This window comes from Caretta caretta, chromosome 9 (genome assembly GCF_965140235.1).
Source record: "Caretta caretta isolate rCarCar2 chromosome 9, rCarCar1.hap1, whole genome shotgun sequence".
Taxonomy (NCBI): Eukaryota; Metazoa; Chordata; order Testudines; family Cheloniidae; genus Caretta; species Caretta caretta.
The window spans coordinates 9,763,465-9,788,586 of NC_134214.1; the positions used below are offsets into that span (position 1 = coordinate 9,763,465).

Here is a 25,122-nt window from a genome sequence, read left to right on the forward strand (position 1 = left end):
TGTAAATGTTAACATTTTCTGGATGGTTTGTGTGATGATTTAGTTGATAGTTTTGCCATTACATGGAATACGTGATAGTTTTGCCATTACATGGAATACATGGAGTACGAGGTACCCTTCCATTGTGCAGCCAGAAGGGGTTGAGAATACTGAGGACACTGCTAACTTCTTCAAGTAAAGATTACGGGCACACAGTGTTGTTGATGTGCACTCGTAGGAAAGCAGCCACAATGTTTTATAGGAAAGTATCTATTTATACCTGTCCAGTTGTATATATTATAATTTGCCTAAAAAATATGTCCACGTGTAATTTTTTTTTAAAAAAAAGCATCTTTTCATATAACCGATTGTAAGAAAAACAAGGTATATATTAAGTATAAAGAGCATAAGTTGCAGTCTGACTGTTTTAATTTTTGTTAGGGAGAGTTTAATATATTGTGAAGGTTGTAATGGAATTTGGAGGTACTTGTATTTTTTTCCAGTAACCAGTGTTCGTCTCAGTATTGTCTTTTTTCTAACTTTCCTAGAACAAGTTGAAATCGTCACAGAAAGATAAAGTTCGTCAGTTTATGATCTTCACTCAATCTAGTGAAAAGACTGCAGTGAGTTGTCTATCTCAAAATGACTGGAAGTTAGATGTTGCAACAGACAATTTTTTCCAAAATCCTGAACTTTATATACGAGAGAGCGTTAAAGGATCATTGGACAGAAAGAAGTTAGAACAGCTATATAACAGATACAAAGGTGAGTGCAGTGAGTTCTAACAATTATGCTTTTTAGATTATTTTATTTGCAGCCGCTAATTTGTAGATTCCACATGCATCGTATGTTTATAACTGGGCTACTCTACTTAAATTTAAACTGATCTGTACACACTAACTTTTGTATAACTAATAATACAAGCCCAGTCTAGAAAAGCAGAGATACCATTTATGTAAAGCCCCAGTACTGCAAATACACACACATACTTAACTTCATGAACTATTGACTTAAGCATGTGTGTAAGTCTTTGCAAGATTGGGGCTTAAACTTAGAACTTCATGTAGTGTTACTCACGTGACCCCTTGATATCCAGGCTTCTTTAGATTGATTGGTTCTTTTGTGGGTAACATATTACTCCAGACTTAATCCTTGACCAAATAAAATCGCATATAGATTGGTCACTCAATCAAAAAGGTGGAGTGAGGATGGGGAGTCACTTTAAAAGCAGCCCTGTAGTTTTATGAGACCACTACAGAGAGGGCAGGAAAGAGATGGTAACACCCATTGTGGTCTACTTGAAAATGTCATCAGTTGAATGTTTGGCTGAATAACGAACAAAAGCAGAGGGGGTTTGCAGCAATAGATTAGATTCTGCAATAAAAAAAAACTTCATGTTTTAGTTTAAAAAATATAATTTGCATAGTCATCTTTACATTTTCTATTAGTTTTAAGATGTGTGCTCTTTGCATAAACATTGTGTAATACACATACGATTATCCTGAAGTCTTTGCTGGCTTACATTAGTAGAGGGTTATTACCTCCTTTTGAAATGTGAGGACCTCTCTTCTAGTCCACCTACTGACTTCTTATGAACTGTGGGGGGAGAGAGGACATGAGGCTGGATGATTTGGGGTTGTTAATGAGGCAACAAAGTCTTTTTCTTCGAGGTTACTATATCCAATTCAGCTCAAGTGGTGAATGGCCAAAATTATAGCTGATTGATGTCAAGTTTAGTAGTTTTATGGGGAAACCAATTTGGTTGTCTCAAAATCCATCATTGGAAGTGGCACCCACATTGGCAATCTTAGTCAAGAACTTGAGCATGCATTGAGGAGTTAACTACCTTCATTTTCCTAGAGTTAGAGCCTGTTTACATTAACCTGGAGGGTGACTAATTGCCTCCCGGATAGAGGAGGTTGAGCTAAGTTGTATTAGTAGACTGAGGGAGCTCAGTTGTGGAGAGACTGAAGAGGAGACAGGCAATGTTCCCTCTAATTTTTTTCATCCAAGTGCAGAATGAATTTTTTTGTGTGCACTGAGGTATGTGCAGATGTGCGCCACCAGTAGAAACAAAAAACCTAGATATAATATATATTTTTTTAAAAGTTACCATAGGGATAATTACTCCAGCCAGGACAGGTTAAGCATTTTAGAACTCACTAGCCAAAGAATTAAATCTAAGTGTAAGAGAAATAAAAATTGTGCATAGACCAGTCAAAACACTAAAATAACACACTTTGAAAGAATAAAATTACAGAGAATATATGTGCACTGCCAGAAGTACCAAGAAGTAACAACAACAATAATATAAGTGTGTGTTGGGAGGTGAGTGAGATATAGACTGTGTGTGTGTGTGTGTGTGTGCTGGCTGCTGGGGAAGTTTCTGAGAGATGCTGTGTGCTGTCTCTTTAAGACACTCGCTGAAGGCTCTCCTGCTCTGTCCTGAGCCCTGTTGTCTTCCCTCCCCTGCTCTGCAGAGATGGGATGCATGGGCATGGGGCAGGAGTGGGGGGAGGAGGGTGTGTGTGTGTGAGAGAGAGACGCACGCACGCACACTGTGTGAGCTCACTGCTGGAGACATCTCAGCACTGTCTCTTTAAGAAAGGCACTCAGTCACTCACCGTTCACCACAGCAGCTCTGAGTCCTGAACCAGGCCGTGTCCCAGCCCCCACTCTGCAGAGATGGGATACAGAGGTTTGGGGGGAGGACACCTGACATCAGCACACACACCCACACCCACTCCCCACTTTGCACAGCCAGCAGGAGGGTCCCAGGAGCAGCTGCAGGACAGCAACGTGGGAAGAGGAGCACCTGAATACATGCTGCCGGCTGTGTGCGCTCTGCTAATCACCTGGGCAGCATTTAAATCTCTCCTGGGTGGCCGCCCAAGCGCAGAGGTTACAGGTAACACAGGAGACAGGTATCTCTGACAGAAGCCTTGGACTAGGGCTTAACAGGCAGGATACTACCAGGAAACTATAGTGAAGCCTGAGGGCGTGGAAGGGTTATTAATTTGAGGTCTTGTTTGAATCTTTATTCGGACTTTTTTATACTACCCCAGAAGGGGTCTAGATTTTTACCTGACTTAGCCAGAGAGTCAAGCCACAGAATACCCTAAGGGGGTGTCAGAAGTGCTCATCATGGACAAGCAAGTAGCCAGCAGAGAGGGGGTACAAGAGCTAAAGTTCCCTGCAATGCCATGTCCGGACGCGAGGGGGTGCTCTAGAGGTGAGGACACATGTTTATATGAGATTCCAGAAGAAGGATTTGGAACCCCACTGTCTGAAAAAAGCAGGAGATACCAACTTCGTTTTAAGGCAAAGTGTAGAGGAACAGACGAAGAGTCTTTTTCTTTTTCTCTTTTGGGACAATGGAGTATATAGTCCGCATGCTGGCGACCCAATAGGAGCAGATGCATGCTCTTTTGTTGTACCTACTATAAGGGCAGCAACAACGGCAAGAGGCTGGTCAGGCTCAGCAAGAACATTTCCTGCAATGCCTAGAAAAGCAGACCCCGGGACATGAATGGTTTGGGGAGAAGAGAATTCTGCCAGACTGGTACTAGGCCTGGCAAAGTTGGGCCCAGATGTTGACCTGGAGGGATTTTTGCACACATTTGAGAGGGTAGCGACTGCAGCAGATAGCCCCTCTTTGGTAGCCCCATTCTTCTCAGGAGAAGCTCAGGCGGCCTACTAAGCTTTGTTTGACAGCAGGTACAGTCATACAAAATAGTAAAAGATATTCTGGATAAACTGGGTCTGGGCCCAGAAGTGTACCACAACATGTTTAGGACAGAGCCTCTCCCCTGAGGGTGCACCTTAGAGTGGCAGCATATTTATGCAACACATTAGTTGCATCCTGATACAAACTCATTAGACAAAGTGATGGACCCTGTACTTGTAGAAGAGTTCCTAAGGATCTTGTCTGCGGGGGCCCATAGTTGACTCCAAAAGTTTCGGCCAACTTCTGCTAATGAGGCCATGGTGAGTCCAGAGACCTATGTGGTAGGTGATAATGCTGAACCATCTGAAAAAAGGCATAGCTCAAAGGGACTGTTCTGATAGAAGCTATGTGAGAGAACCCTGACTCTAGGATGGCATGGGAGATGCATGGAGAGAGAAATTCGTAGACAATTCTGTACTTAAGAAACTGGAGGAGGTAGCAGCACTCAGAAGAATCCAGTTTTGTGTTTCTGGTGTGGCCAACTGGCTGATATACCGAAGGCTTGTCCAGTCACGGAAGGCAGCTTGAGATGTTCCCTCAGTAGGGGGCACACTTCAGCCTCCCAGGTAACTGCTGAAGTGGCTGGACAGGAAATGAGAGGACTGATTGAGTCTGGGTGCAGACAGAGAAGAATAGTCTCCTCATAGTGAGAATAGATGGGCGTTTGTCAGTGAAAGTTTCATGTGTACCTGGAAGACATGGGTCTACCTGACGATAGAGACAGAACTACAAGGTTGGAGGAGTAAGCTGAGTGTCAGCATTGTAAGATCATAGAATCATAGAATATCAGGGTTGGAAGGGACCTCAGGAGGTCATCTAGTCCAACCCCCTGCTCAAAAGCAGGACCCATCCCCAATTAAATCATCCCAGCCAGGGCTTTGTCAAGCCTGACCTTAAAAACTTCTAAGGAAGGAGATTCCACCACCTCCCTAGGCAACACATTCCAGCGTTTCACCACCCTCCTAGTGAAAAAGTTTTTCCTAATATCCAACCTAAACCTCCGCCACTGCAACTTGAGACCATTACTCCTTGTCTTGTCCTCTTCCACCACTGAGAATAGTCTAGAACCATCCTCTCTGGAACCACCTCTCAGGTAGTTGAAAGCAGCTATCAAATCCCCCCTCATTCTTCTCTTCCACAGACTAAACAATCCCAGTTCCCTCAGCCTCTCCTCATAGTCATGTGTTCCAGACCCCTAATCATTTTTGTTGCCCTTCACTGGACTCTCCAATTTATCCACATCCTTCTTGTAGTGTGGGGCCCAAAACTGGACACAGTACTCCAGATGAGGCCTCACCAATGTCGAATAGAGGGGGACGATCACGTCCCTCGATCTGCTCGCTGTGCCCCTACTTATACATCCCAAAATGCCATTGGCCTTCTTGGCAACAAGGGCACGCTGCTGACTCATATCCAGCTTCTCGTCCACTGTCACCCCTAGGTCCTTCTCCGCAGAACTGCTGCCTAGCCATTCGGTCCCTAGTCTGTAGCTGTGCATTGGGTTCTTCTGTCCTAAGTGCAGGACCCTGCACTTATCCTTATTGAACCTCATCAGATTTCTTTTGGCCCAATCCTCCAATTTGTCTAGGTCCCTCTGTATCCTATCCCTGCCCTCCAGCGTATCTACCACTCCTCCCAGTTTAGTATCATCCGCAAATCTGCTGAGAGTGCAATTCACACCATCCTCCAGATCATTTATGAAGATATTGAACAAAACCGGCCCCAGGACCGACCCCTGGGGCACTCCACTTGACACCGGCTGCCAACTAGACATGGAGCCATTGATCACTACCCGTTGAGCCCGAAAATCTATCCAACTTTCTACCCACCTTATAGTGCATTCATCCAGCCCATACTTCTTTAACTTGCTGACAAGAATACTGTGGGAGACCGTGTCAAAAGCTTTGCTAAAGTCAAGATACAATACATCCACTGCTTTCCCTTCATCCACAGAACCAGTAATCTCATCATAGAAGGCGATTAGATTAGTCAGGCATGACCTTCCCTTGGTGAATCCATGCTGACTGTTCCTGATCACTTTCCTCTCATGTAAGTGCTTCAGGATTGATTCTTTGAGGACCTGCTCCATGATTTTTCCGGGGACTGAGGTGAGGCTGACTGGCCTGTAGTTCCCAGGATCCTCCTTCTTCCCTTTTTTAAAGATTGGCACTACATTAGCCTTTTTCCAGTCATCCGGGACTTCCCCCGTTCGCCACGAGTTTTCAAAGATAATGGCCAATGGTTCTGCAATCACAGCCGCCAGTTCCTTTAGCACTCTCGGATGCAACTCGTCCGGCCCCATGGACTTGTGCACGTCCAGCTTTTCTAAATAGTCCCTAACCACCTCTTCCTCCACAGAGGGCTGGCCATCTATTCCCCATGTTGTGATACCCAGCACAGCAGTCTGGGAGCTGACCTTGTTCGTGAAGACAGAGGCAAAAAAAGCATTGAGTACATTCGCTTTTTCCACATCCTCCGTCACTAGGTTGCCTCCCTCATTCATTAAGGGGCCCACACTTTCCTTGGCTTTCTTCTTGTTGCCAACATACCTGAAGAAACCCTTCTTGTTACTCTTAACATCTCTCGCTAGCTGCAGCTCCAGATGCGATTTGGCCCTCCTAATTTCATTCATACATGCCCGAGCAATATTTTTATACTCTTCCCTGGTCATATGTCCAACCTTCCACCTCTCCTGGTCCATAATTGAGGGTAGAGACTGGCTTAATCTCCCAGCCCTATTACGAGAAAGAGTTCTGCTTGGATCTGTTGACCGTAATATGACCGTCACCTAGATGTGGGGTATTGGGCTGCACGGCCCAGCGGCAAGGGTGAGGAGTCGATGGGCTGTGGGGAGCTGAGAGGAGACATCAAGACTCTGAGAGGAGACATCAAGTCAATTACAAGCCCTGGCAACACAGTTATGAGGCAAACTGGAAGCATCATGACAGAGAATAATAGAGAAGGCTGTAAAACAAGAGCGAGAACTGGTTTGGACAAGACTGGCATATGAAAAGAACTAGCTGTACTGTATATCATGGAAGCATGTGACAGTGGGGCCTCAATCTCTGGGAGTCAAGAGCAGGACCATGCAAGGGAGAGATCAAATTGGGCAAATTTGTGGGAATCGGATGTTCTGAGTGAGGAGACGGGAGAAGCTGCTCTGGTCATGGACTCTGATCTGCCACGTCACAGGCAATACAGGAGGCCGGAGCAGCCATGGAAAGAATACAGTTCCAGTAATTCCAAGGTAGGTTAGCCACTGCTGAAGAAGCCTTGCAAATACATGTGCAAGATAAAGAATACTGGAAGGAATGTTATCAAGATGTGCTCGATGACCAAAACACTTTGTTCATCTGGATGCATGACTTGGAAGAAGAGCTGGAATGACTGCAAGGCCAAATACAGTAACACGGACAGAATACCTGGACAGGTACTGCCTCGGGGCGGGGAGTGGGTAGGTGATAGGGGTTAAGTCCCATCACCAGCCAGGCAAGGGAAGGCATCCAACTAGTTATGCTTTGAATCTTGGGAGTAACTAATTGCCTCCTGGATAGTGGAGGCAGAGTTAAGCCATACAAGTACACTGAGGGAGCTCATTTTTTTTGGAGAGACTCCAGAGAAGGCAGATCTCTCTGATGGAGAGATACCCTGGAGTAGGGCTTAACAGGACAGATACAACAAGGGACCTGTAAGGAACCCTGAAGGGGGTGGAGGGGCTGTTAATTTGAAGACTTATTTGAATCTTTATTTGGATTTATTCTTGCTACTCCAGAAGACGTCTAGACTTTAACCTGGCTTGGTCAGAGGGTCAAGCCACAAAATACCCCAAGGAGGAGTTGGGAGTGATCAATGCAGCTGAAAAGTAGCCAACAGAGGGAGGGAAAGAGACAAAGTCCCCTGCAACTCTGTGTCTGGGCAATAGGCGGGCACCCTAGAGGTGAGCGTGCACGTCCACAGGGCACTTGCACTGCTCTTGCCTATGCTTAGTGTTCCACATTTTCAGTTTTTATTTGTTTTAAAAAAAAAAAAAATCTGGGAATTTTTCAGTGTTTATTTTCCAACATCAAAACCAGGATGAAATTGGGTTAAAAATAGGGAGGGGAAAAAGAAAAACAAAATAACTTGTAGCATATGCATTTTACTACAGTATAAATGAAACTTTTTTTTAAACAAACAAAGGTATATTTTGTCTCTCTGAGCTAGTAGTTTTTCCAGAAATCCTGGTTTGTGTACGCTCGCATAATTTTCTTCAAAGTATCCTCACTCATGTTGAGCCTCTTGTTGTTGTCGTGGAGGTAATCCAACTTCGAAAATAAGTGCTCTGCCTCAATAGATCCGGGGGTGCACTCTGCTGAAGTTAGGAAGTGTGTCTTGATGATTGTTCCAAAAAGCCAGCACACTGAGTTTCATGTTGTCAGGGTTAGGCAAGTTCATGTAAGTAGTAAATTCCCTTTTCAGATTTGAAATTTCATCTTTAGTGGCAAATGGTTGAAACACTTTGATATAAGGGTTATAGTCTGCTACAAAATTCACCTTGAGGACGGGGTGCAATACCTGGCTGACATTCCAAGAAGAATCTTGAGCGCCAAACACTTCAGGATTCAGATTACGGACCACGGTCATCTCCCATTTCTCGATGAGTGTTGTGTTGAAGATTTTGAATGTATTTTATTTCTTGTATTCTGGGATGGGAAGGATTTCCAGAAACAGCTGGGTTTTCTCATCGTATGTGTCTCCTGCAGCTTTTGTGCTCAGTTCAGATGAGATTTTAGTTGTCAGGATCTGGTAAACATCTGTATTGGCAAACGTGTTAGCAGTAGTCAGAGAAAACTCCAGTGTTTTCTGTGTGACAGTGATTCCAAGTTTTCAGCAGTGAACATTACTGAAAACTTTGTGCGCAGAATCTGGTGGTTGTTTGGGTTATTTGCCAGTCTCTTCAGAGTTTCTGCTTTAGAGCCAACAAAATCAAGATGTTCTAGGAGACACATTAGCACAGTCCTCACATTAGTTACATGACAGGCAGCAAAACACAAGCTCATCCACCAATGTGGCACAACAAGGGTAGATAATGGGCAGCCGGCTTTGCACTCATCTCACACTGCATAAAACAAATCCTTCAACTTGTTCACGTACTTGAAAACAGCCCCGAATCCAGTGATGCAAGATTTAATGTCTTTCACTTCTTCTGTAGCAGTAGCTGCTGACAATGCAACATTAATCAGATGAGCAGGACAGGTAATACATAGCAACTCCTGTTTCTGATTGAGTTTAATCTCCCATGCAGACTTAGCCATGTAGGAAGTAGAATCTGTGTTAGTTGTGGCCACATTTTCCCAAATTAGTTGGTACATCTCAAACATGTTGACAAAATAGCTGGCAGCAGAGGGGATGAATGTCACATCAGCACAAAACAATGCAAGTTTATTTGCTTTGAAATAAAAAAATGAAAACAAAAGGCCAAGAAGCATGTGATCCAAAGCATCAGGAGACTTGTAAAAAATCAGACTAGTCACCCCGTTTCCATCAATTCATTCAAACAGTTTAGATACTAAAGCATCATCATGTTCTTTCAGATACTTACAAGTGAGGTTGTCTGCATTAGGAAGGGGTTTTGCAGCTGGACTATATTGTCATGCAAAGTCACCAATAGGCCCCTCTGCTATTAACAGTGATTGTCCGGCAAAACAAAGAGCACACACAAATTCATCGACACAATCATCCTATGTCCTCTCTTTCATTAAAGCTCAGATGAAAGCTCCTGATATTAACTGTTTATCCCGAAGCTCACTTTATTCTTTAAGCTTCTTGTGTCGCTTGCTTTCAACATGCTCCTTTAGTCTGTCAGTGCGAGCACTGACCTCAGTGCTGCAGTACTTGTAGTGCAATGCATCCTCTTTGCTCCCGTCTTTACTTTTATTGAACATTTCTAAGCATTGGTTTTCTTGTTGGTTTTCAGGCATAGATTTGCATTTTTGCCCCATATTTACCTTTTTACCTTACCTATCTGTAATCCCCAAGGAGCTTGTCTAGGTTCCTGTGGTTCTGTATGCTGGTAGTTCAGGGAGAGGCACACTGTTCCTGGTAGGAAGGGGGAACCAAGGGCAGACTCGGAGTCTGCTAGGGAACCAAGAGGGAGAGAGGAGAGACACTATTTAGAAAAGGAGGCCCAGTTGGTTTGTGGAAGGATTGCAGATGTGCCTGCTCAGAGGAAGGGGCAGAGTGAAATGATTGACAAAGGAAGGCCTGAGAAGAAGAGCTAGCCTGACCAATAGGGTGTGAGATGCTGTCCCTGGGAGCCCCCTGGAGGGGAAAAAAGCTATTTTGGAGCTAGCCACAGCAAGGGCATGACTGACTGTGTGGGGATCTGGAAGAACCCAGGCCCATTTATCCAAACCTGTAAGGAGATTGGCACTAAAGGCGGTATCCAGGTGGATAGGGGGCATTATATATCTTTATCTGTGGAGGATTGATTGCTTAAGTCAGTGCCACACTAAATGGATATAAAGAAATAGGCGGGCCGCAGGTCCTTGTGAGCCAGTCGTGGTGCGATATTAACATTGCTTGATTTTTTCAACTTCCACTGTGTGTGTGTTCTGTTTTTTTTACACTGTGGAACTGCTTCAGTCTCAGAGTTGAAGGACAGAGCAATCATATAAAGCTTTTGTGTTTAACAAAAATAAGTACCTGAAAAAAGACTGACTGGATTAATAAATGGGTGTAAATCAGTAAAAACTGAACTCCTTTAATTAAAAAAAGTAGTAATTTATCAGTGAAAATTAATGAAAATGCAGAACACTATCCGTTCAGTGGATACAGAGAGAGGATTTCACTGTACAGAGCATTCATTCCAATAACTGCCACAAGCCTTAATGTTTTCTTACAAATTGAATCTGAAGTATATATTTTTAAAAAGTGGTTAATTATCCTCTTTTAATGTGGCTTATTCCAGAGGTGATTTTGTGCATGTTTGTGTTTGTTTATTCATGTGTGAAGGAAATTACTTCAAAATCATGGAAGATTTAATGTTTGTTTTTAATCTTTATGATTGTATTCCAAAGATCCTCAAGATGAAAATAAAATTGGCATAGATGGTATACAGCAATTTTGTGATGACCTAGCACTTGACCCAGCCAGTATTAGCGTACTGATCATTGCATGGAAATTCAGAGCTGCAACACAGTGTGAGTTCTCAAAGCTGGAATTTATGGATGGGATGACAGAATTAGGGTAAGTATGCAACAGGTAAAAGAAACTTAGCAGTGTAACACACTGGAGAAAGCTGGAACGAAAAGAAAAAAAGTCTGCTTTTAGCAATTCAGAACTGAATTATGTCTTCTCAAAATTTGTCTAGTATCTGCCTTCTATGAATATAGAAATACATCTTCTATAAATTTGGCAAAAGTTATAAGCGAACCCAAATAAAGGGCAAAATGCTGCTCGCTTTAAACATGCGAATAGTCCCATTGGCTACAACAAAACGAGTGAGTAAAAGAAGGATTTGGCCCAAAGGCCAAAATGTTTAGGGCCGTTTATCTAAGAATGTAATTTATTTGCCCTCCATGAGAGCTCTAGTTTTTGTTTTCTAGGAACATTGTGACAGACCTTTAATTATTCTAGATTATATCTGATTATCAACCAGCTTCTTCACATGCCAATGTGAAGAAACATTTTTTTTAAAAAGCAGCTGAAATTGTTACATAAACAGACTAGTTACAGACTTGCTGAAATTAGTTTACATAATCCTTCTGTATTAAAGCAACTAAGGATTGTCCATAGTAGATAAGGTTTTAAAAATAAATTTAGCATGTTATTTTGACAAAATGAATAATACACAGAAAAACTTGCTTTTTAAAATACAGATGTGACAGCATAGAAAAACTAAAGGCCCAGATTCCTAAAATGGAACAAGAATTAAAAGAGCCAGGAAGATTTAAGGATTTTTATCAGTTTACTTTCAACTTTGCAAAGAATCCTGGACAGAAAGGTTTAGGTATGTATTCTTAATTGTAAACACTTCTGATATAGTTACTAGTAACTGTCTCTAATACTTAATAATAGTTTCACTTACTACGGTATGATCCAGTTAGACTAGCCATGGGATAAAAATATACTTCATAAAAGATAAAAGATAAATATCAGGACTAAATTGAAGGTCAGTGCCAGATTTTCAAATTCATAGAGATTTTCTGCGGCCTTATGAACTGAATGTTTCAATTTAACATGTGAGGGTGCATTCTTCCCTTCAGAGTACAGTATGTGCAAAATTTCCATTAAAGTTAACACATTATGATTTCATACTAAAAATATAATTAAAACTTTTAGAATTTGCAACCATGAGCAATAGAAGAAAAAATATAAAGCCTAACTTTCACTTGTAAGTGTGTGTTTGCATATAGGTACAGACTTGCACAAAGTCTCTCATACCACCAAAAAAACATGTAAATCTCTTTGCAAACTACAATTCAGGTATCGCCAAGTAATTTCCACATATCAGGCATGATTAGATTTTCATCTCATTGCATCTACAGTCAAGATCTTAAGCACAATTCAGGGCCTGCTGGATCTATAGTTTTTCTCTTTGGAGAAAGATTGCAAAATGACGACAAATTCCAGAATATAAAACCCAATGACACACACAAATTATGATTTCTATAATTTTATTTCATTGCTTCCCCCTTGATAGTCATTGCATCGAGTGTCTGAGTGAAGGGGAAGAACTACTCACTAGGAAAAAGTCATTGGAGGGGGGAAAAAGGTGTAGTTTGTTACTAATAATTAAATGAAATACTTTTATGATTCTGCATGAATAGTTAAGGGAATGCAAAAGCTAGATTCTAACAGCAGTATTAACTGGGCCAGGATGCACATCCTGTATGTTTTATTATATGCATTTATGCCATTGCAGTGTAGCTACTCATTTAATCAGAAAGTCTGGAATAGAAATAGGCCATATGTACAGTGCAGTTAAGGTTCCAAAAGCAACTCATATTTCCTGATTTTCTTTCATTTGAACTGTTTAATGTTAAACAATGGGAAAAAATTTTTTTTTCATTTAATGGGGGAATTAGGGCAATGAAAAATCTGCAGCTATTTTATTTGCTGCTTGCAAACTTTTTATTAATTTCACCAGAGAAAGTTTCTTGAACCCACAAATGTGCACAGTACTTTACATTTGTGCATGGTGAAACTATGTTTACGTTCTACTGTGATAAATCTGCAGTTTGTACCTGAACCAATCTTCGTTAGATCAAAACCAAATATTAATAAATTAGCAATGTCTGTTCTCCATGAGGATACTTTCTGTGTCAATCTTCAAACTTCTCCTGTACTCTCAGTAGGCCTGGCTGGGTATTTTAAGTTAGAGTGGGGTAAGTGGTTTTCACTACACACAGACCTGTTGATGTAAGTAACACGATTGTATAGATGTATAGGCTGAGTCTTACTGCCATGTGGAGTCCCTTGCAGAATTGGGGTTGTACATGGAAAGTTTCAACCTTAACAGTGAATTTACAGAAGAGTATAAGTGTGTGTGAGAGAGATAATATGAAAATAGTTTTGCAACCTCAACCATAACAATAGCTTCTGATTACCATGGTGATGTTTAGTATTTATATAATAGTTTCAATTTTCAAATAGCTTTTCAAATGTTAACTAGTTAATACTCCGTAACATCCTTGTGAGATAGTTAGTGCCTTATATAAATAATTTTGAAACAGAGCCATAGAAGTCAAGTGATTTTTCTCAAAGCTTCAGAACACACATGTCAGAGCTGGGGGTGTATCATAGGAGTTCGTGACTTCCAGTTTTGTGCTTAAACCACAGCTCTGATTTCCTCTGTAGTTTCTTTTCTTGTTGGCTTATTTCCATATAGTACTGAGAATATACAGAACAATCAATTAAACATCCCAGGAATGATAGATAATTTGTTTTTGAGACCTCAGTGAAAATGATTAAGCAAGAAAAATAATCCTTTTTCATTTTCCTTCCGCCTTCTTATAGCTTCTTCAGGGAGGCCAGCCTCTAAGAATGACATAAAAAGAAGATATAGAAAAATATAACTTTTAGATTTGTATGTTAATACCTGTAGTAATTATTTATTTGTATTACAGTAGTTCTCTATGTAATAAATAGCTCTGAAGATCAGGCTATGGGGGGAAGCCTTTTGATTAAAATGCAGTCTCAGCATGTTTTCCCTTTTCCTGCTCACTGTATTGGGAGTTATCACCCTCCCATTAAAAAGATTTCATGGTAACTGTTTACTAGAGGTAAAGTGATACATGAACAGACACATGCTTCTAAAGCTTTTAGTTTTCTAACCAGGGTATGGCAGACATGTCTGGAAGGGGTTTGAATCTCTTTGCTTTGATTGTATGCATTGGGAGAAAAATTGGAGTTTACTATCTTAAAACAAAATCTATAAATGTGTGTAGTATGGAGGAATAGAAGAGACCCATCAACTGTTACTGATTGCTGCTATAGAAATTCAGTGTCTGAAAGCTTGCTTTCTAATAGGTTCCGTGTCCTTGAAAGACACTTTCAATATGTTTGGCCCTCCAAATTTACCTTCCTTAAAGGTAAATACATATCTAGTGGAGTCCCTTTAGGAAACTTAAAATATGTTGTGAAGTGTTTTGATAAACTGCTGCTCGAGCTAGCTGTTTGTCATGGAACCTAGATTAGCTGTTGATTGCATCTAATTTATTTCCAACAATTTTTCTGAGATGTTGCATGATGTGTATTATGCAAGTCACTCCAAATGAGTGCCAGTAAAACTCTCCCCTCATGTATTCAGTTTGTGCCACAAATATATAATATTTCTAAAAGCTTTTAGTTAAATTAGTGGCATAAACAAAATACATGGGAGTGTGGTATAAAGGTTTGATTATTTGCACTTATTTGGACTGACTTGCATTATTTGTTTGTGGCTTCAAAATTCATGAGTGTTGCAACCATTTTAAATGCTCATGCCAGTAAAATCTAAAACTCTTTATTGTTCATTTTCATCCTCTTACTATAGGCAGGGCTGGTGGCACTGCTTAGTATTAATTTTCCCATGTATAAGATACTACTGTAAGTTGCTTATAACTTTGCCAAACTTTAACTGTTGGCTAAAATGTTTTATGGTAGGGGTGGGGCTCAGACTGAATATTTTTGGAAAATTTCAGCCCAAAACAATTCAATTGTTTCTGAGAACAGGGCTAGGAAAAAATACATTGTTTCCCCCGTGTTTAAAATTTGGTGACCTTTTCTTTGAAAAGCTTTAGAGCCCCTGTGCTTTGGAGCAGGGACTCAACATTTGGCAAGGGTGGTTGTCCTTTGTGTCAGGAGTATGCCTCTGGCCATCCCAGTGAAAATCTGCCTAAATTTGACTACTTTATAAATAAAGCTATGAATCTGTCACGGAATTAATGGATTCTATGACTTTCCGGGACCTCCAGGACTTCTGCAGTGGGCCAGCTGCACCGGCTGTTGCTGGGGCAGTCTCAGGCCACTGTGGGCCTCCCTCCCCCCCCACCCCTCAGCAGCAGCAGGAGTTTGTGTGTGGGAGGGGGCTCAGGGCTGGGGCAGGGGGTTGGGGCGTGGGAGGGGGTAAGGGCTCCGGGCAGTGTTCAGGGGGGCTCCCTGGAAGCAGGGACGTCCCTCAGTTCCTGGGCGGAGGCGAGGCCAGGCAGCTCTGTATGCTGCCTCCGCCCGCAGGCGCTGCCCCTGCAGCTCCCACTGGCCGCGGTTCCTGGCCAATGGGAGGTGTGGAGCCGGTGCTTGGGGCGGGGGCAGCATGCGGAGCCCCTGTGGCCATCTCTTTGCCTAGGAGCTGAGGGACATGTTGCTGCTTCCAGGGAGCCGCATGGAGCCAGGCCACCAACTCCCCTTCCCCCAGCAACAGCAGGGGTCCTGGGCCGCGTCCCCCCCAAGCACCCAGCATTTAGTCAGGGATATATAGTACAAGTCATGGACAGGTCATGGGCTGTGAATTTTTGTTTGCTGCCCATGACCTGTCCATGACTTTTTTACTAAAAATACGTGTGACTAAAATGTAGCCTTAGTTATAAGCTTTTAAAAAATTAGTTTCTATATGCTCAGTAGAGACTTCCTATATTTTTGCAGCTTAATTCCCCAAGGAATCCATCCACACTGGACATGTGCCACCAAGAGCTGAGCAGGACTTTCCCTGTAATTGCAGCCCTGAGCTGCTGTGGGCTGTGCTGGTCCAGATGTGCTCTCTGAACTGAGAGCAGGAGACTCGCTCCTGTGCTCTTGTTGAAATAGGCCCTCCAATTGGGATAGACAATATGGAGGAGGAAGCTGCCTGATTCAAATGCAGAGGAGACAAGAACTGGGAGAGTGCAGAGCAGGCTGGGGCAAGGAGCCTGTGGGGTTCCTTAAATAAGGACTCCACTTCTTGGACACTTTATTTTTGGAATATCCAACTTAAATGGCTTCCTGTAGAAACTTCTAATTTGTTTTAATGTATTGTCCAATAAATACCGGGTTATTGGATTGCAAAATTATGTAGCCATTATTTTCGTTTACATTATCAGCTTCTAGGTTTCCTGACACTGCATGTGTACACGTCTGGAAATGTTTAATCTGTCTACATGCCTCCTAAACAACTTAAGTTCCTAAGGAGTTCCTGTACTTACACATGATTTGAGATGCTACCACCAAGCTGGTACAGATGTATAAAAATCAGCCAGTGGTGGTCTTCATTGCTGTCCCCTTTGAAAAATCCAAAACACATAGTTAAGTAGATTGATAGAAGTGCCAGGATTAAGGTGTTGCAGAATTCTAGTTCTACTCATACCATTTACTGGTCTTAATACTTTGCACTTTATTGTGTTTAATTGTGCCTCAAAACATCCTGTGAGGTAGGCAAATGTCAAGTATCTCTATATGACAGATGAGAAAATCCCGAGCACAGAGTGGTTAATTGATGTGTCCAACTTTACACAGGAAGCTGATGTTCTAGGCTGAGAACCCACATCTGATTTCTAGGCACATGTCTAATATACTAGTGCACCTCCGCCCCTCATGCTGTAAGTTACCCATCTGTGCAGTAATATGAGGATAATTACCTACATGCATGTGCCTGTCAACATGTTCAATCTTTCATATTCTCAGGTTATAGATGGGTAAAATGAGACACAGGGTGTAGATGCTTCCTAGGCAGCTCACGTAAACTCTGTTTCCATATCTGTAAAATGGGAATACCTCACATGGATGCCCCGAGGATTAAATTTGTTCTTCAATACAGTAGTTCCATGAGCTTTCAACTCCTATTCCTTTTTGTGTTGCATGCCTTTATATTTGTCATAACTTGCATGCGAGACAGAGATATTTGATAAAAGACTTTTAAGTAGGGTGTTTTGGGTTTTTTTTAAACACCCCTGTTAAGTGGTTTGTAGCTTCAGATATGGAGTCAGTCTCACATATGACACTTCTGCATCTGGTCACAGTATACTTCTGTGAATTGTCCTGAGTGTGGACACTTTTGATAAAGAGATGTAAAAGCCTGTAAATTTTTTTTACTTTCAGGGATAAAATAAGGTCATAAGAAAGGAGTTACTTATTGGAGTGCTATAGGTGACACTTTGATTGTACACTCCTGCAGCATTTAAACTAATCCAGAGGTTCTCATATTGTGGTCTGTGGACCACCAGTAGTCTGCAAGCTCCATTCAGGTGGTCTACAGATAGTTCTCTCTAAGGTGCGGGCCTGGGCAGCTGCACACAAGAGAATGAAGGGCCACCCACCTAATTAGTCGAGCCACACAGCCGTGGCTCCACTAAGTAGATGCCTGGACCCTGGAGAAGACACACATGTAAGGTGAGGTGGTGGCCTTGCGGGGCATAAGGGGTAGGTGGCAGGGGGCAGAGGATGGTGAGAAGAGGGGATGGGAGCACTTTGGGATGTGCAGGGTTGCGACGGCCAGATAAAAAGGTGACTTGCCCCAGCTCCAGGGTTGTGGCTGCTGGGGAGAGACGGCTATCCTTCCCAGTCTTAGCTCTGTGGCTGCTGTGGCGAGGGAGCGACCCCCCCCTCCTTCCCAGCCCCAGCTCGGGGGCTGCTGTGTTGGGGAAGAGAAGGAGAGACCCCCTCCTTCCCAGCCCCAGCTCAGGGGCTGCCATGGCGGGGGAAAGAGGGCACATCCATTGCATTAGAAAGGTAAGACTACTGATACTAAAATATGAGTTGTTGTGCTTTTATTTGTAGAACAAAAAATGTTCATTATTAAGGGTTTTTTATATCTAGTTTTTATCCAAAGCACTTTACAATAGTTAGCTAACAGTACAAACAACATTTGGAAAGATCATTAAGTGGTCTGCCGAGACCCTCAGCAATTTTCAAGTGGTCTGCGGGGGAAAAAAAGTTTGAGAACCACTGAACTAATCTGTTACACCATCACAACAGGGAATGCAACAATTGACACATGAAGCACACAGTCTGAAGATAGGAATGTTCATTGGTATTGTTGTTCTGTGATGTTGATGATTATTAGGGAGACCTTACCTCTGTTTCCATACTCTTTGTTGTGGGTTTTAAAAATGTACTCCTAAATCTGAATTTCCTGACTTTTTTTCTTCTTCTTCTTCTTCTTTTTTTTTTTTAAACAGTTGTCCTTTCCATTATTTTCCTAAAATGTCTTCCTTCCCGTGAAGTTACTTATGCATGTCCTAACCTTTATCTTAGGAAAAGTTTGGTTGGTTGTGCTTTTTTTCGCTTTGGGTTTAAGAATAATGAAAGCTGCTCGTTCCATTAGAATTGTGTTTTAATGTCCTTGATTGGCCACAGGAATATAACATATGGTTCTCGTGGAGGCAAATTGAAATGCGTAGCTCATTATTACTGTTTGTTTGTAGAGCACTAGAATGTGCGTGGAATTTGACAGCTTTTACCTATCTGGTATGCCTACTACGTTTTATAAATCATAATACTTACTTTTTCTAACTTCTTACCCTCAAGTAGTGTGACCAGCCAAACATAAAGTGTGTATTTCTTGGAAAGGCACCAGTAGCTTTTTAACTAAGATTTAAGTGTAGCATCAGTTTAATATCTGAAACTTCCTCCAGTAAGTGGGGATAGACTCAAATTTCTGACCGCTAAGAGCCTAATAAGATTTCTTAAGTTTTAGTGCAGCCTTGGTATTTTCAACTATAATGGCATATCGTGTCCATCAGCAAAACACATCAGATCAAAATTTTGATCTGCCTCCGGAAGCCTTCAACTTATATCTTTTGTGTGAAATCCTGACCCAAATGAAGTCACTGGAAAAACTCCCATTGACTTCAGTGGGGCCACGATTTCACTCTGTATTTGTCTGGAGGGGCTATGATGAGGTGGATTGCTCTGTTAGACTTGTTAGAGGAGCACTGTTAAAGTTATTGGGAAAGGGGGAGAGACTTTCAGCACAGGAAATAAGTCAGTAAGAATTTTCAGATGTGACCAGCATAGGTTCTCATATTGGCAGAAAAACATATTTAATCTAGATGTCTTTAATATTACTCTAAAAAATTCATTGGTTTGTCTGAAAGAGTAATCTAACAGTGTGCCTGTGCTTTTTACTTCTTAAAGTATGGATTGATTATGGACAAAACAAATTGGTACACTCCAGAAGATGTAAGACTTTCTGGATGCGGACACTTTGAAGGTGGATCCAGTTAGGCTGACAGTGATTCTCTCTCTGGATGGTATTGAGATTTTTGAATCTTCATTTGAAGAGTTTATTCTCTCTTAATTGATGATATAAAATAAAGTTGTTTTTGGGTACATGCACATACTTCAGTAGTCCTGATTTGTTCCTGGCTTTGAGAAATACAGGCCCACTCAAAATAGAGAGAGATTGAAAGTTACCCTGAAAAAAGACTTAAAACGGGCAGGAATCCACATTGGCCATCATAAAGACAACCACTTAATGTACATAGTCTTTCCCGGGATACTTGTCCTAAAGGAAATCTGTTTATCAATTTGAAAATTTGACAAGACCATTTTGCAACTCTAAAACCTGTAACAAAGTTGCTTTAAAAATAAAATTATAGCAAACTAGGTTATGGGAATTGCATTTGATTAAATATGATTAAAGGAGCCTAATCCAGCAAATGATGTGGAACTCTTATTGAAGTCAATGGTATCTCTTTTTGTGTAGAGCAAAGTTGGGACTGAGTTGCTAAGTTACAGTAAAAAGAAGTTGAAAAATCTGTTGTATGCTTTGGGCAGAGTAATTATTAACCTGGACAATTTAAATACATTTTCAGGTCTTGTATGCCCCAGGGTCATACCTAAATCTGAGGGTTAGTTCATCTGTAACAAACCCACCAGTTTCCTCAGTTTTCATTACCTTTTTAAAACATTTTTGAAAGAACCTAAGAGTATTCTTGCATTGAGAGTGAATTTTATTTCACCTTCATTAGTTTAGTTTATAGTCCAATCAGGCTTGGAGAAAATGTATATTTCAAATATATCTATAGGAGTAACATATTTTTAATATTACAGATTTAGAAATGGCTATAGCCTACTGGAATTTAGTACTTAATGGAAGATTTAAATTCCTAGACTTGTGGAACAAATTTTTATTGGTAAGTTTAAACCTTATTATATAATATAAATTGGGCTGCAATAAGTCTTTGGGTTTTTTTTTATTGTGGAAGATGAATCCATGTGTATTAAAATCTTTGAAGAGATCACATAACTTATTTTGACAGAGCATTCTTTTGTGATGCATAGATGTTGAAAGTTTTGGCAAATATTGTAAAAAATTTAGTTGAGGGTGACTTGCATATACTCAGGGATTTAATATTGAATATTCAGACTTTAAAATTAATTTTGTTCATGGTTTTTAAACTCAGATTTTTTTTTCCCCAAATAGGAACATCATAAAAGATCAATACCTAAGGATACCTGGAACCTTCTTTTAGACTTCAGTACAATGATAGCAGATGATATGTCTAATTATGATGAGGAAGGTAGTATTTACATTTTGTTGCATCAGTTTCTGTGTGTGTGTGTTTTTGTGGATAATACATTTAGCAGTGTGTCTCTGGGGTAGCAAATCTGTCTAATAACTCGCAAACAGAACATCTGCGAAACAGTATGTGACTTTTCCTGGGGTTCGAAGCAGTTCTCTGCCACGTAGCTGATGAGGACTAAGCCTACTAGCACAGATAAAAAATACTTGTGCTGCCCCTTCCCCAAAGCCAGGAGATTACTTTTTTGTTTTTATTTTTAACATCTTCACTCTCCTGCCCCCCCAAAATCAGCTCTTCCCCACATAAAACAAATTGTCTCCAACTCTACCACATATAAATAAAAATAAATTTACCTTCCCAGTTCTTGCTTCCTCCAACAAATCAACTAATGGTGCTTCTCTTTCCCCCCCACTCGTGCCCCCCCATATCCTTGCATGGCTTCTCTGCTTCTGCTGTTCCTCAGCAGAGGAACAGGTTTTTTTTGTTCTTTAGCCACCAGTTATGATTTGTCAGCATTTCCGACCTTCTATTTAAATGAAGGTGGGAACGCACACAGAATGAAAGGCCTATGAAGGGGGTAGTATTTAGAATTGGATAATCACTGAGTGCACCGTATTTTCATCCGGTACATTCCTCTAATCTGCAAGGGTTTCTTCAAGACCGGCCACCTAAGGTATCTGCAGTAGCAGCAAATTTTTTGTTTGAGATGTGGTGACGCATGCTGATGTCAGCATCTGAACATGACAGTAATGTGGAACCCTGTTGTGAGCGCTAATTATTTTGCTGCTCTTGTGCTGTTAGGGCGGTGCGTGCAGTCACGGTTATTAGAATTCCTTCACACTTGCTGCCATTCTGGAGACCCAGATTTGAGTTTTGGTTCCCATTTTGGTCAGCCAGGTGAGATGAGTGCTGTGGAGATTGTGCTGTCTACTCTCCACCCCCTCAGGCCAATGATCATGTTGATTGGCTCTGAAAGGAGTTTTTGTCCAGTTTTTCTCGGTTTTAAAAAAAAAAGATGATTGTTATGTCATGGTACCTGAAAAATTTGGTATGTTTAAATTGTGTGTTGGCATGGGGGAGGTCTCAGTTGATGAAAAAAATATTAATCAGATCTTAAATCTCAAGAAACAGAATCAAATGAGGATTATTCATTTAAAACTTTAAACAGGAAAGATAATATGTGAAGAATCTATTTTGATTTAAAGAGGTTTTTTTAAACTGTATAGCTCTACATTGGGGGGAAGCGGGGGGTGGAGAAGGGGGATTTGTTGATCTGATTTCTTATGTGCTCTTGCTTGTTCTTTGCTTTCAGGGGCATGGCCGGTTCTTATTGATGACTTTGTGGAATTTGCACGCCCTCAAATTGCTGGGACAAAAAGTACGACAGTGTAGCACTAAAGGACCCTTCTAGAATGTACATAGACTGTACAAATAAATACAACGGAAAATTGCACAGTCAATTTCTGCTGGCTGGACTGAACTGAAGATCAATCCTCACTATAAGGGTTGAGGGTTGAGACAAACCTTTAAGGATACATCTTGGACCATATCATTCATTCATCTAATGGTGGTTTGGGCTTCTCTTCTAGTCTGAACCACTTTTGCCAGTTATAATTCCAGCATAGTGGATTTCATCATATTTTTGTGGACCACCTTTGTTTACTTTCCCATAAGTCTTAGAAGCTTTATGATGATTTATTTTGAGATTTCTGGTTTCGCATAAAGCACAATGCTGTCTTCATGAGACAACTGTGGTTTGGCATCTGCATTATACAGATCAACATCACAAATGTTTTTTTGTTTTGTTTTGTTTTTTTAAACTCCTTAAATATACACTTTGGGCTAGTTGCAAAGACTATACTGATAGCACTTCCTATAAGAGTGATATATTTAAGTGTACTGGGTCCGATTTTTTTTTTTCTTTCATGGCAGTTACAGGTATTGTCTAAGTGAGTTTTGAGTATCTGATTAAAACAATTGTAGAAACAACCAACAAAAACAAGAATGTTGATACTGGAAAATCTAGGTGCCTATATGAAAGGTTTTATTGTATGTCAACTGTCTTTGAAAAGAGTTGAAGTACTACACAACTACTGTGCACTTATAGCACTCCTGGTTTAATATTATAGTCAGCCTCCAGTGAGCTTCATTGAGACACGCTACGTGCATAACAGAATCTAATAGTCTCTAGATTATTATCTAATCAGATTTCATTACAGTTTTGAAATGCTTGTCTGTCTGTCCAGGAAGATGTTTTCATTTGTGTGGAAATCTAAAACTTGAACAATATACTGAATTTGTGTCTTATGTTTTGTACACAATACAGTATTTTAAATTCAGACATGGGTTTTGATGGTTGCGGTATGAAATAACAAATGAACCTGCTTTATAAGAGGGTGGCAAATCTGATATGAATCTGAGTTTTGAAGTGATTATCATGGGCCATTTAAGTTACATTTTTACAACATATAGGTACTGCCTTTATGGACAAAGCCCATTTTCTCAATTACTTACTTTGTTGGGATTTTCACAGGTCATTGTGGTTGCCAATTACAGATATTAAAAGTAAAACTTTCTAAAACAAGCATAGATCAGATGCAAAATACTACCCTGGCTTCTTTTGTTTCCTTACGTTATTTTGTTGATCACTACTACTTCAATTTGTCTCACTGCACATAACTAAATTAGAACTGATTTCACTTCAAAGCAGGATTTTATCTTGTTGTGTGCTTTTTAACATTACAGGAGCCCTTGAACTGCTTTCATCCTGAAAATGCTTTTTCACTCTTCAGTTGCTGACTTATGAAGGAGAGGTTATTGTTTTCTTGAAATAAAAACTTCTGTAAAACAAGCCAGAAAATGTCAAACGAGGATGTCTTTAAAAAAAAAAAATTATAGTAATTATTAGGAATAGGGTACTTACTTGAATACTCCAGCCAGTCCCATGTTAAGGTCGTAATTACTGTTGAAATTAGTAAGTGGAACTTGCACTAAAACAGCAGTACACTTTTATGCAGATGCTAAAAAGATTTTAGGAAGAATTTAAGTATTAAACTGCTAAAACTTTTACCCTGTGTGCTTTGAAGTTGACTAAAAGGCAGGCTTTCCCTCATAGCAGTGCCCTTTTAACAAAGTCCGGTCATGCATTTATTTCAAGAATACAGTTCTACAAAATGCATTGCAAATTTCTACTCCAGCTGCTGGAATTGGCTATGCCAAAAATGTGTGTGATTTTTGTTTTGCTGCTTTCAGTATTTCCTTTTTCAATTTTGTGTAAATATCAATGGGGGACTTGAATTATGAAAACTTTACAAGGTATATATGCGTGCTGTTTTCTGTCTTAAGGGTTTTGGTACAGTTTCAGATTGATTAGTTCAAGTATGCTGTGTTTTGAGATGAGCTCTAATTAGCTTTTATCCCAATACAGATATGACCTTCACAAAAATCTGATATTGGTTAGTGGCATAATGCCATGCTGTTTTTAAAGAATGTTCCTTATGAATGCGAGACCTTTTCAACAAAATAGTGTTGTCATCAGTTTGGTACTACACACTTATAATTACTGTGTAATTATAAAACAAAAATACATTTACATAAAGCTTTGGATAATTATGTAGCAGAAAAGTTAAGGTTATTCATGCTGTAATGGCATCTTAGAATTTAACGAAACAAATGACTCTAGTTGGAAACAAGCTTGATTTTAACAGTGTGGTTATTCTAAGGATGAATGCCTGGTTACAGGAAATATTTTGTATTGAAAAGTGCTCAGACATGTGGCCATGTGTTCTTCCTTTATATATGCGTGTGGGGTGTGTGTTGTTTTTTTTAAAGAATTCAAACAGTTACCTACTTGGATTGCTTTAATTCATAAGTGCTTAAGTCCTCAATTTGATAATGATTTCCCGTTAATGGATCAGTTTCATTTTGCCAAATGTCAAAAAAAGGGTTAAACACTTAAAATTTGTAATCTATGTTTTTATACATTAAAAATGTACAAGATTAGACGTGCCCTGATATAAAACACTTAAGATCAAGATTATATTTAGTAAAGAACATCATCTGCATATCTCTGTAAGTTCAATGTAATTTCTTACAAATCCCTCTCATTACCAATAGAGGCAATAAAGCTCCAGTGAAATTGCCATGACTAAATCTTCTCATGCATTGTTTTAGTGTATTGTTTGTAAAACTTTTTTCTAGACTTTTAAAAAAATATGGAATACTATGTCCTGAATAAAACGTGCACTAAACGGCAAGCTTTTGGGGGGGCGGGAAAGATCTAAGAACTGATACAACATCTTGCCTGCCACTTAATCTAAATGTTTACAGCTACAAAATGGAGCTATTTTTATCCAGCTATGCTGCATTGACATTAACTAGTGTGTGATGGACAATACCATAAGTACATGCAGTGTACTTTGTTTAAATATGGCTGGTTTGAAGACTACAGTATAT

The 25,122-nt window shown here is 40.4% G+C and overlaps 1 protein-coding gene across 1 annotated transcript in view; it reads left to right on the forward strand.

Moving 5' to 3' along the window:
• Positions 1 to 24,819, forward strand: part of DCUN1D1 (defective in cullin neddylation 1 domain containing 1) — a 39,317-nt gene extending 14,498 nt beyond the window's left edge. Inside the window, exons 2-7 of the mRNA XM_048863093.2 lie at positions 528 to 744; positions 10,765 to 10,933; positions 11,566 to 11,696; positions 20,195 to 20,277; positions 20,568 to 20,664; positions 21,980 to 24,819. Coding sequence (XP_048719050.1) covers positions 528 to 744; positions 10,765 to 10,933; positions 11,566 to 11,696; positions 20,195 to 20,277; positions 20,568 to 20,664; positions 21,980 to 22,059 — 777 coding nt within the window. The 3' untranslated portion in view covers positions 22,060 to 24,819. The remainder of the gene's footprint in view (positions 1 to 527; positions 745 to 10,764; positions 10,934 to 11,565; positions 11,697 to 20,194; positions 20,278 to 20,567; positions 20,665 to 21,979) is intronic.
• Positions 24,820 to 25,122: the final 303 nt, after the last annotated feature.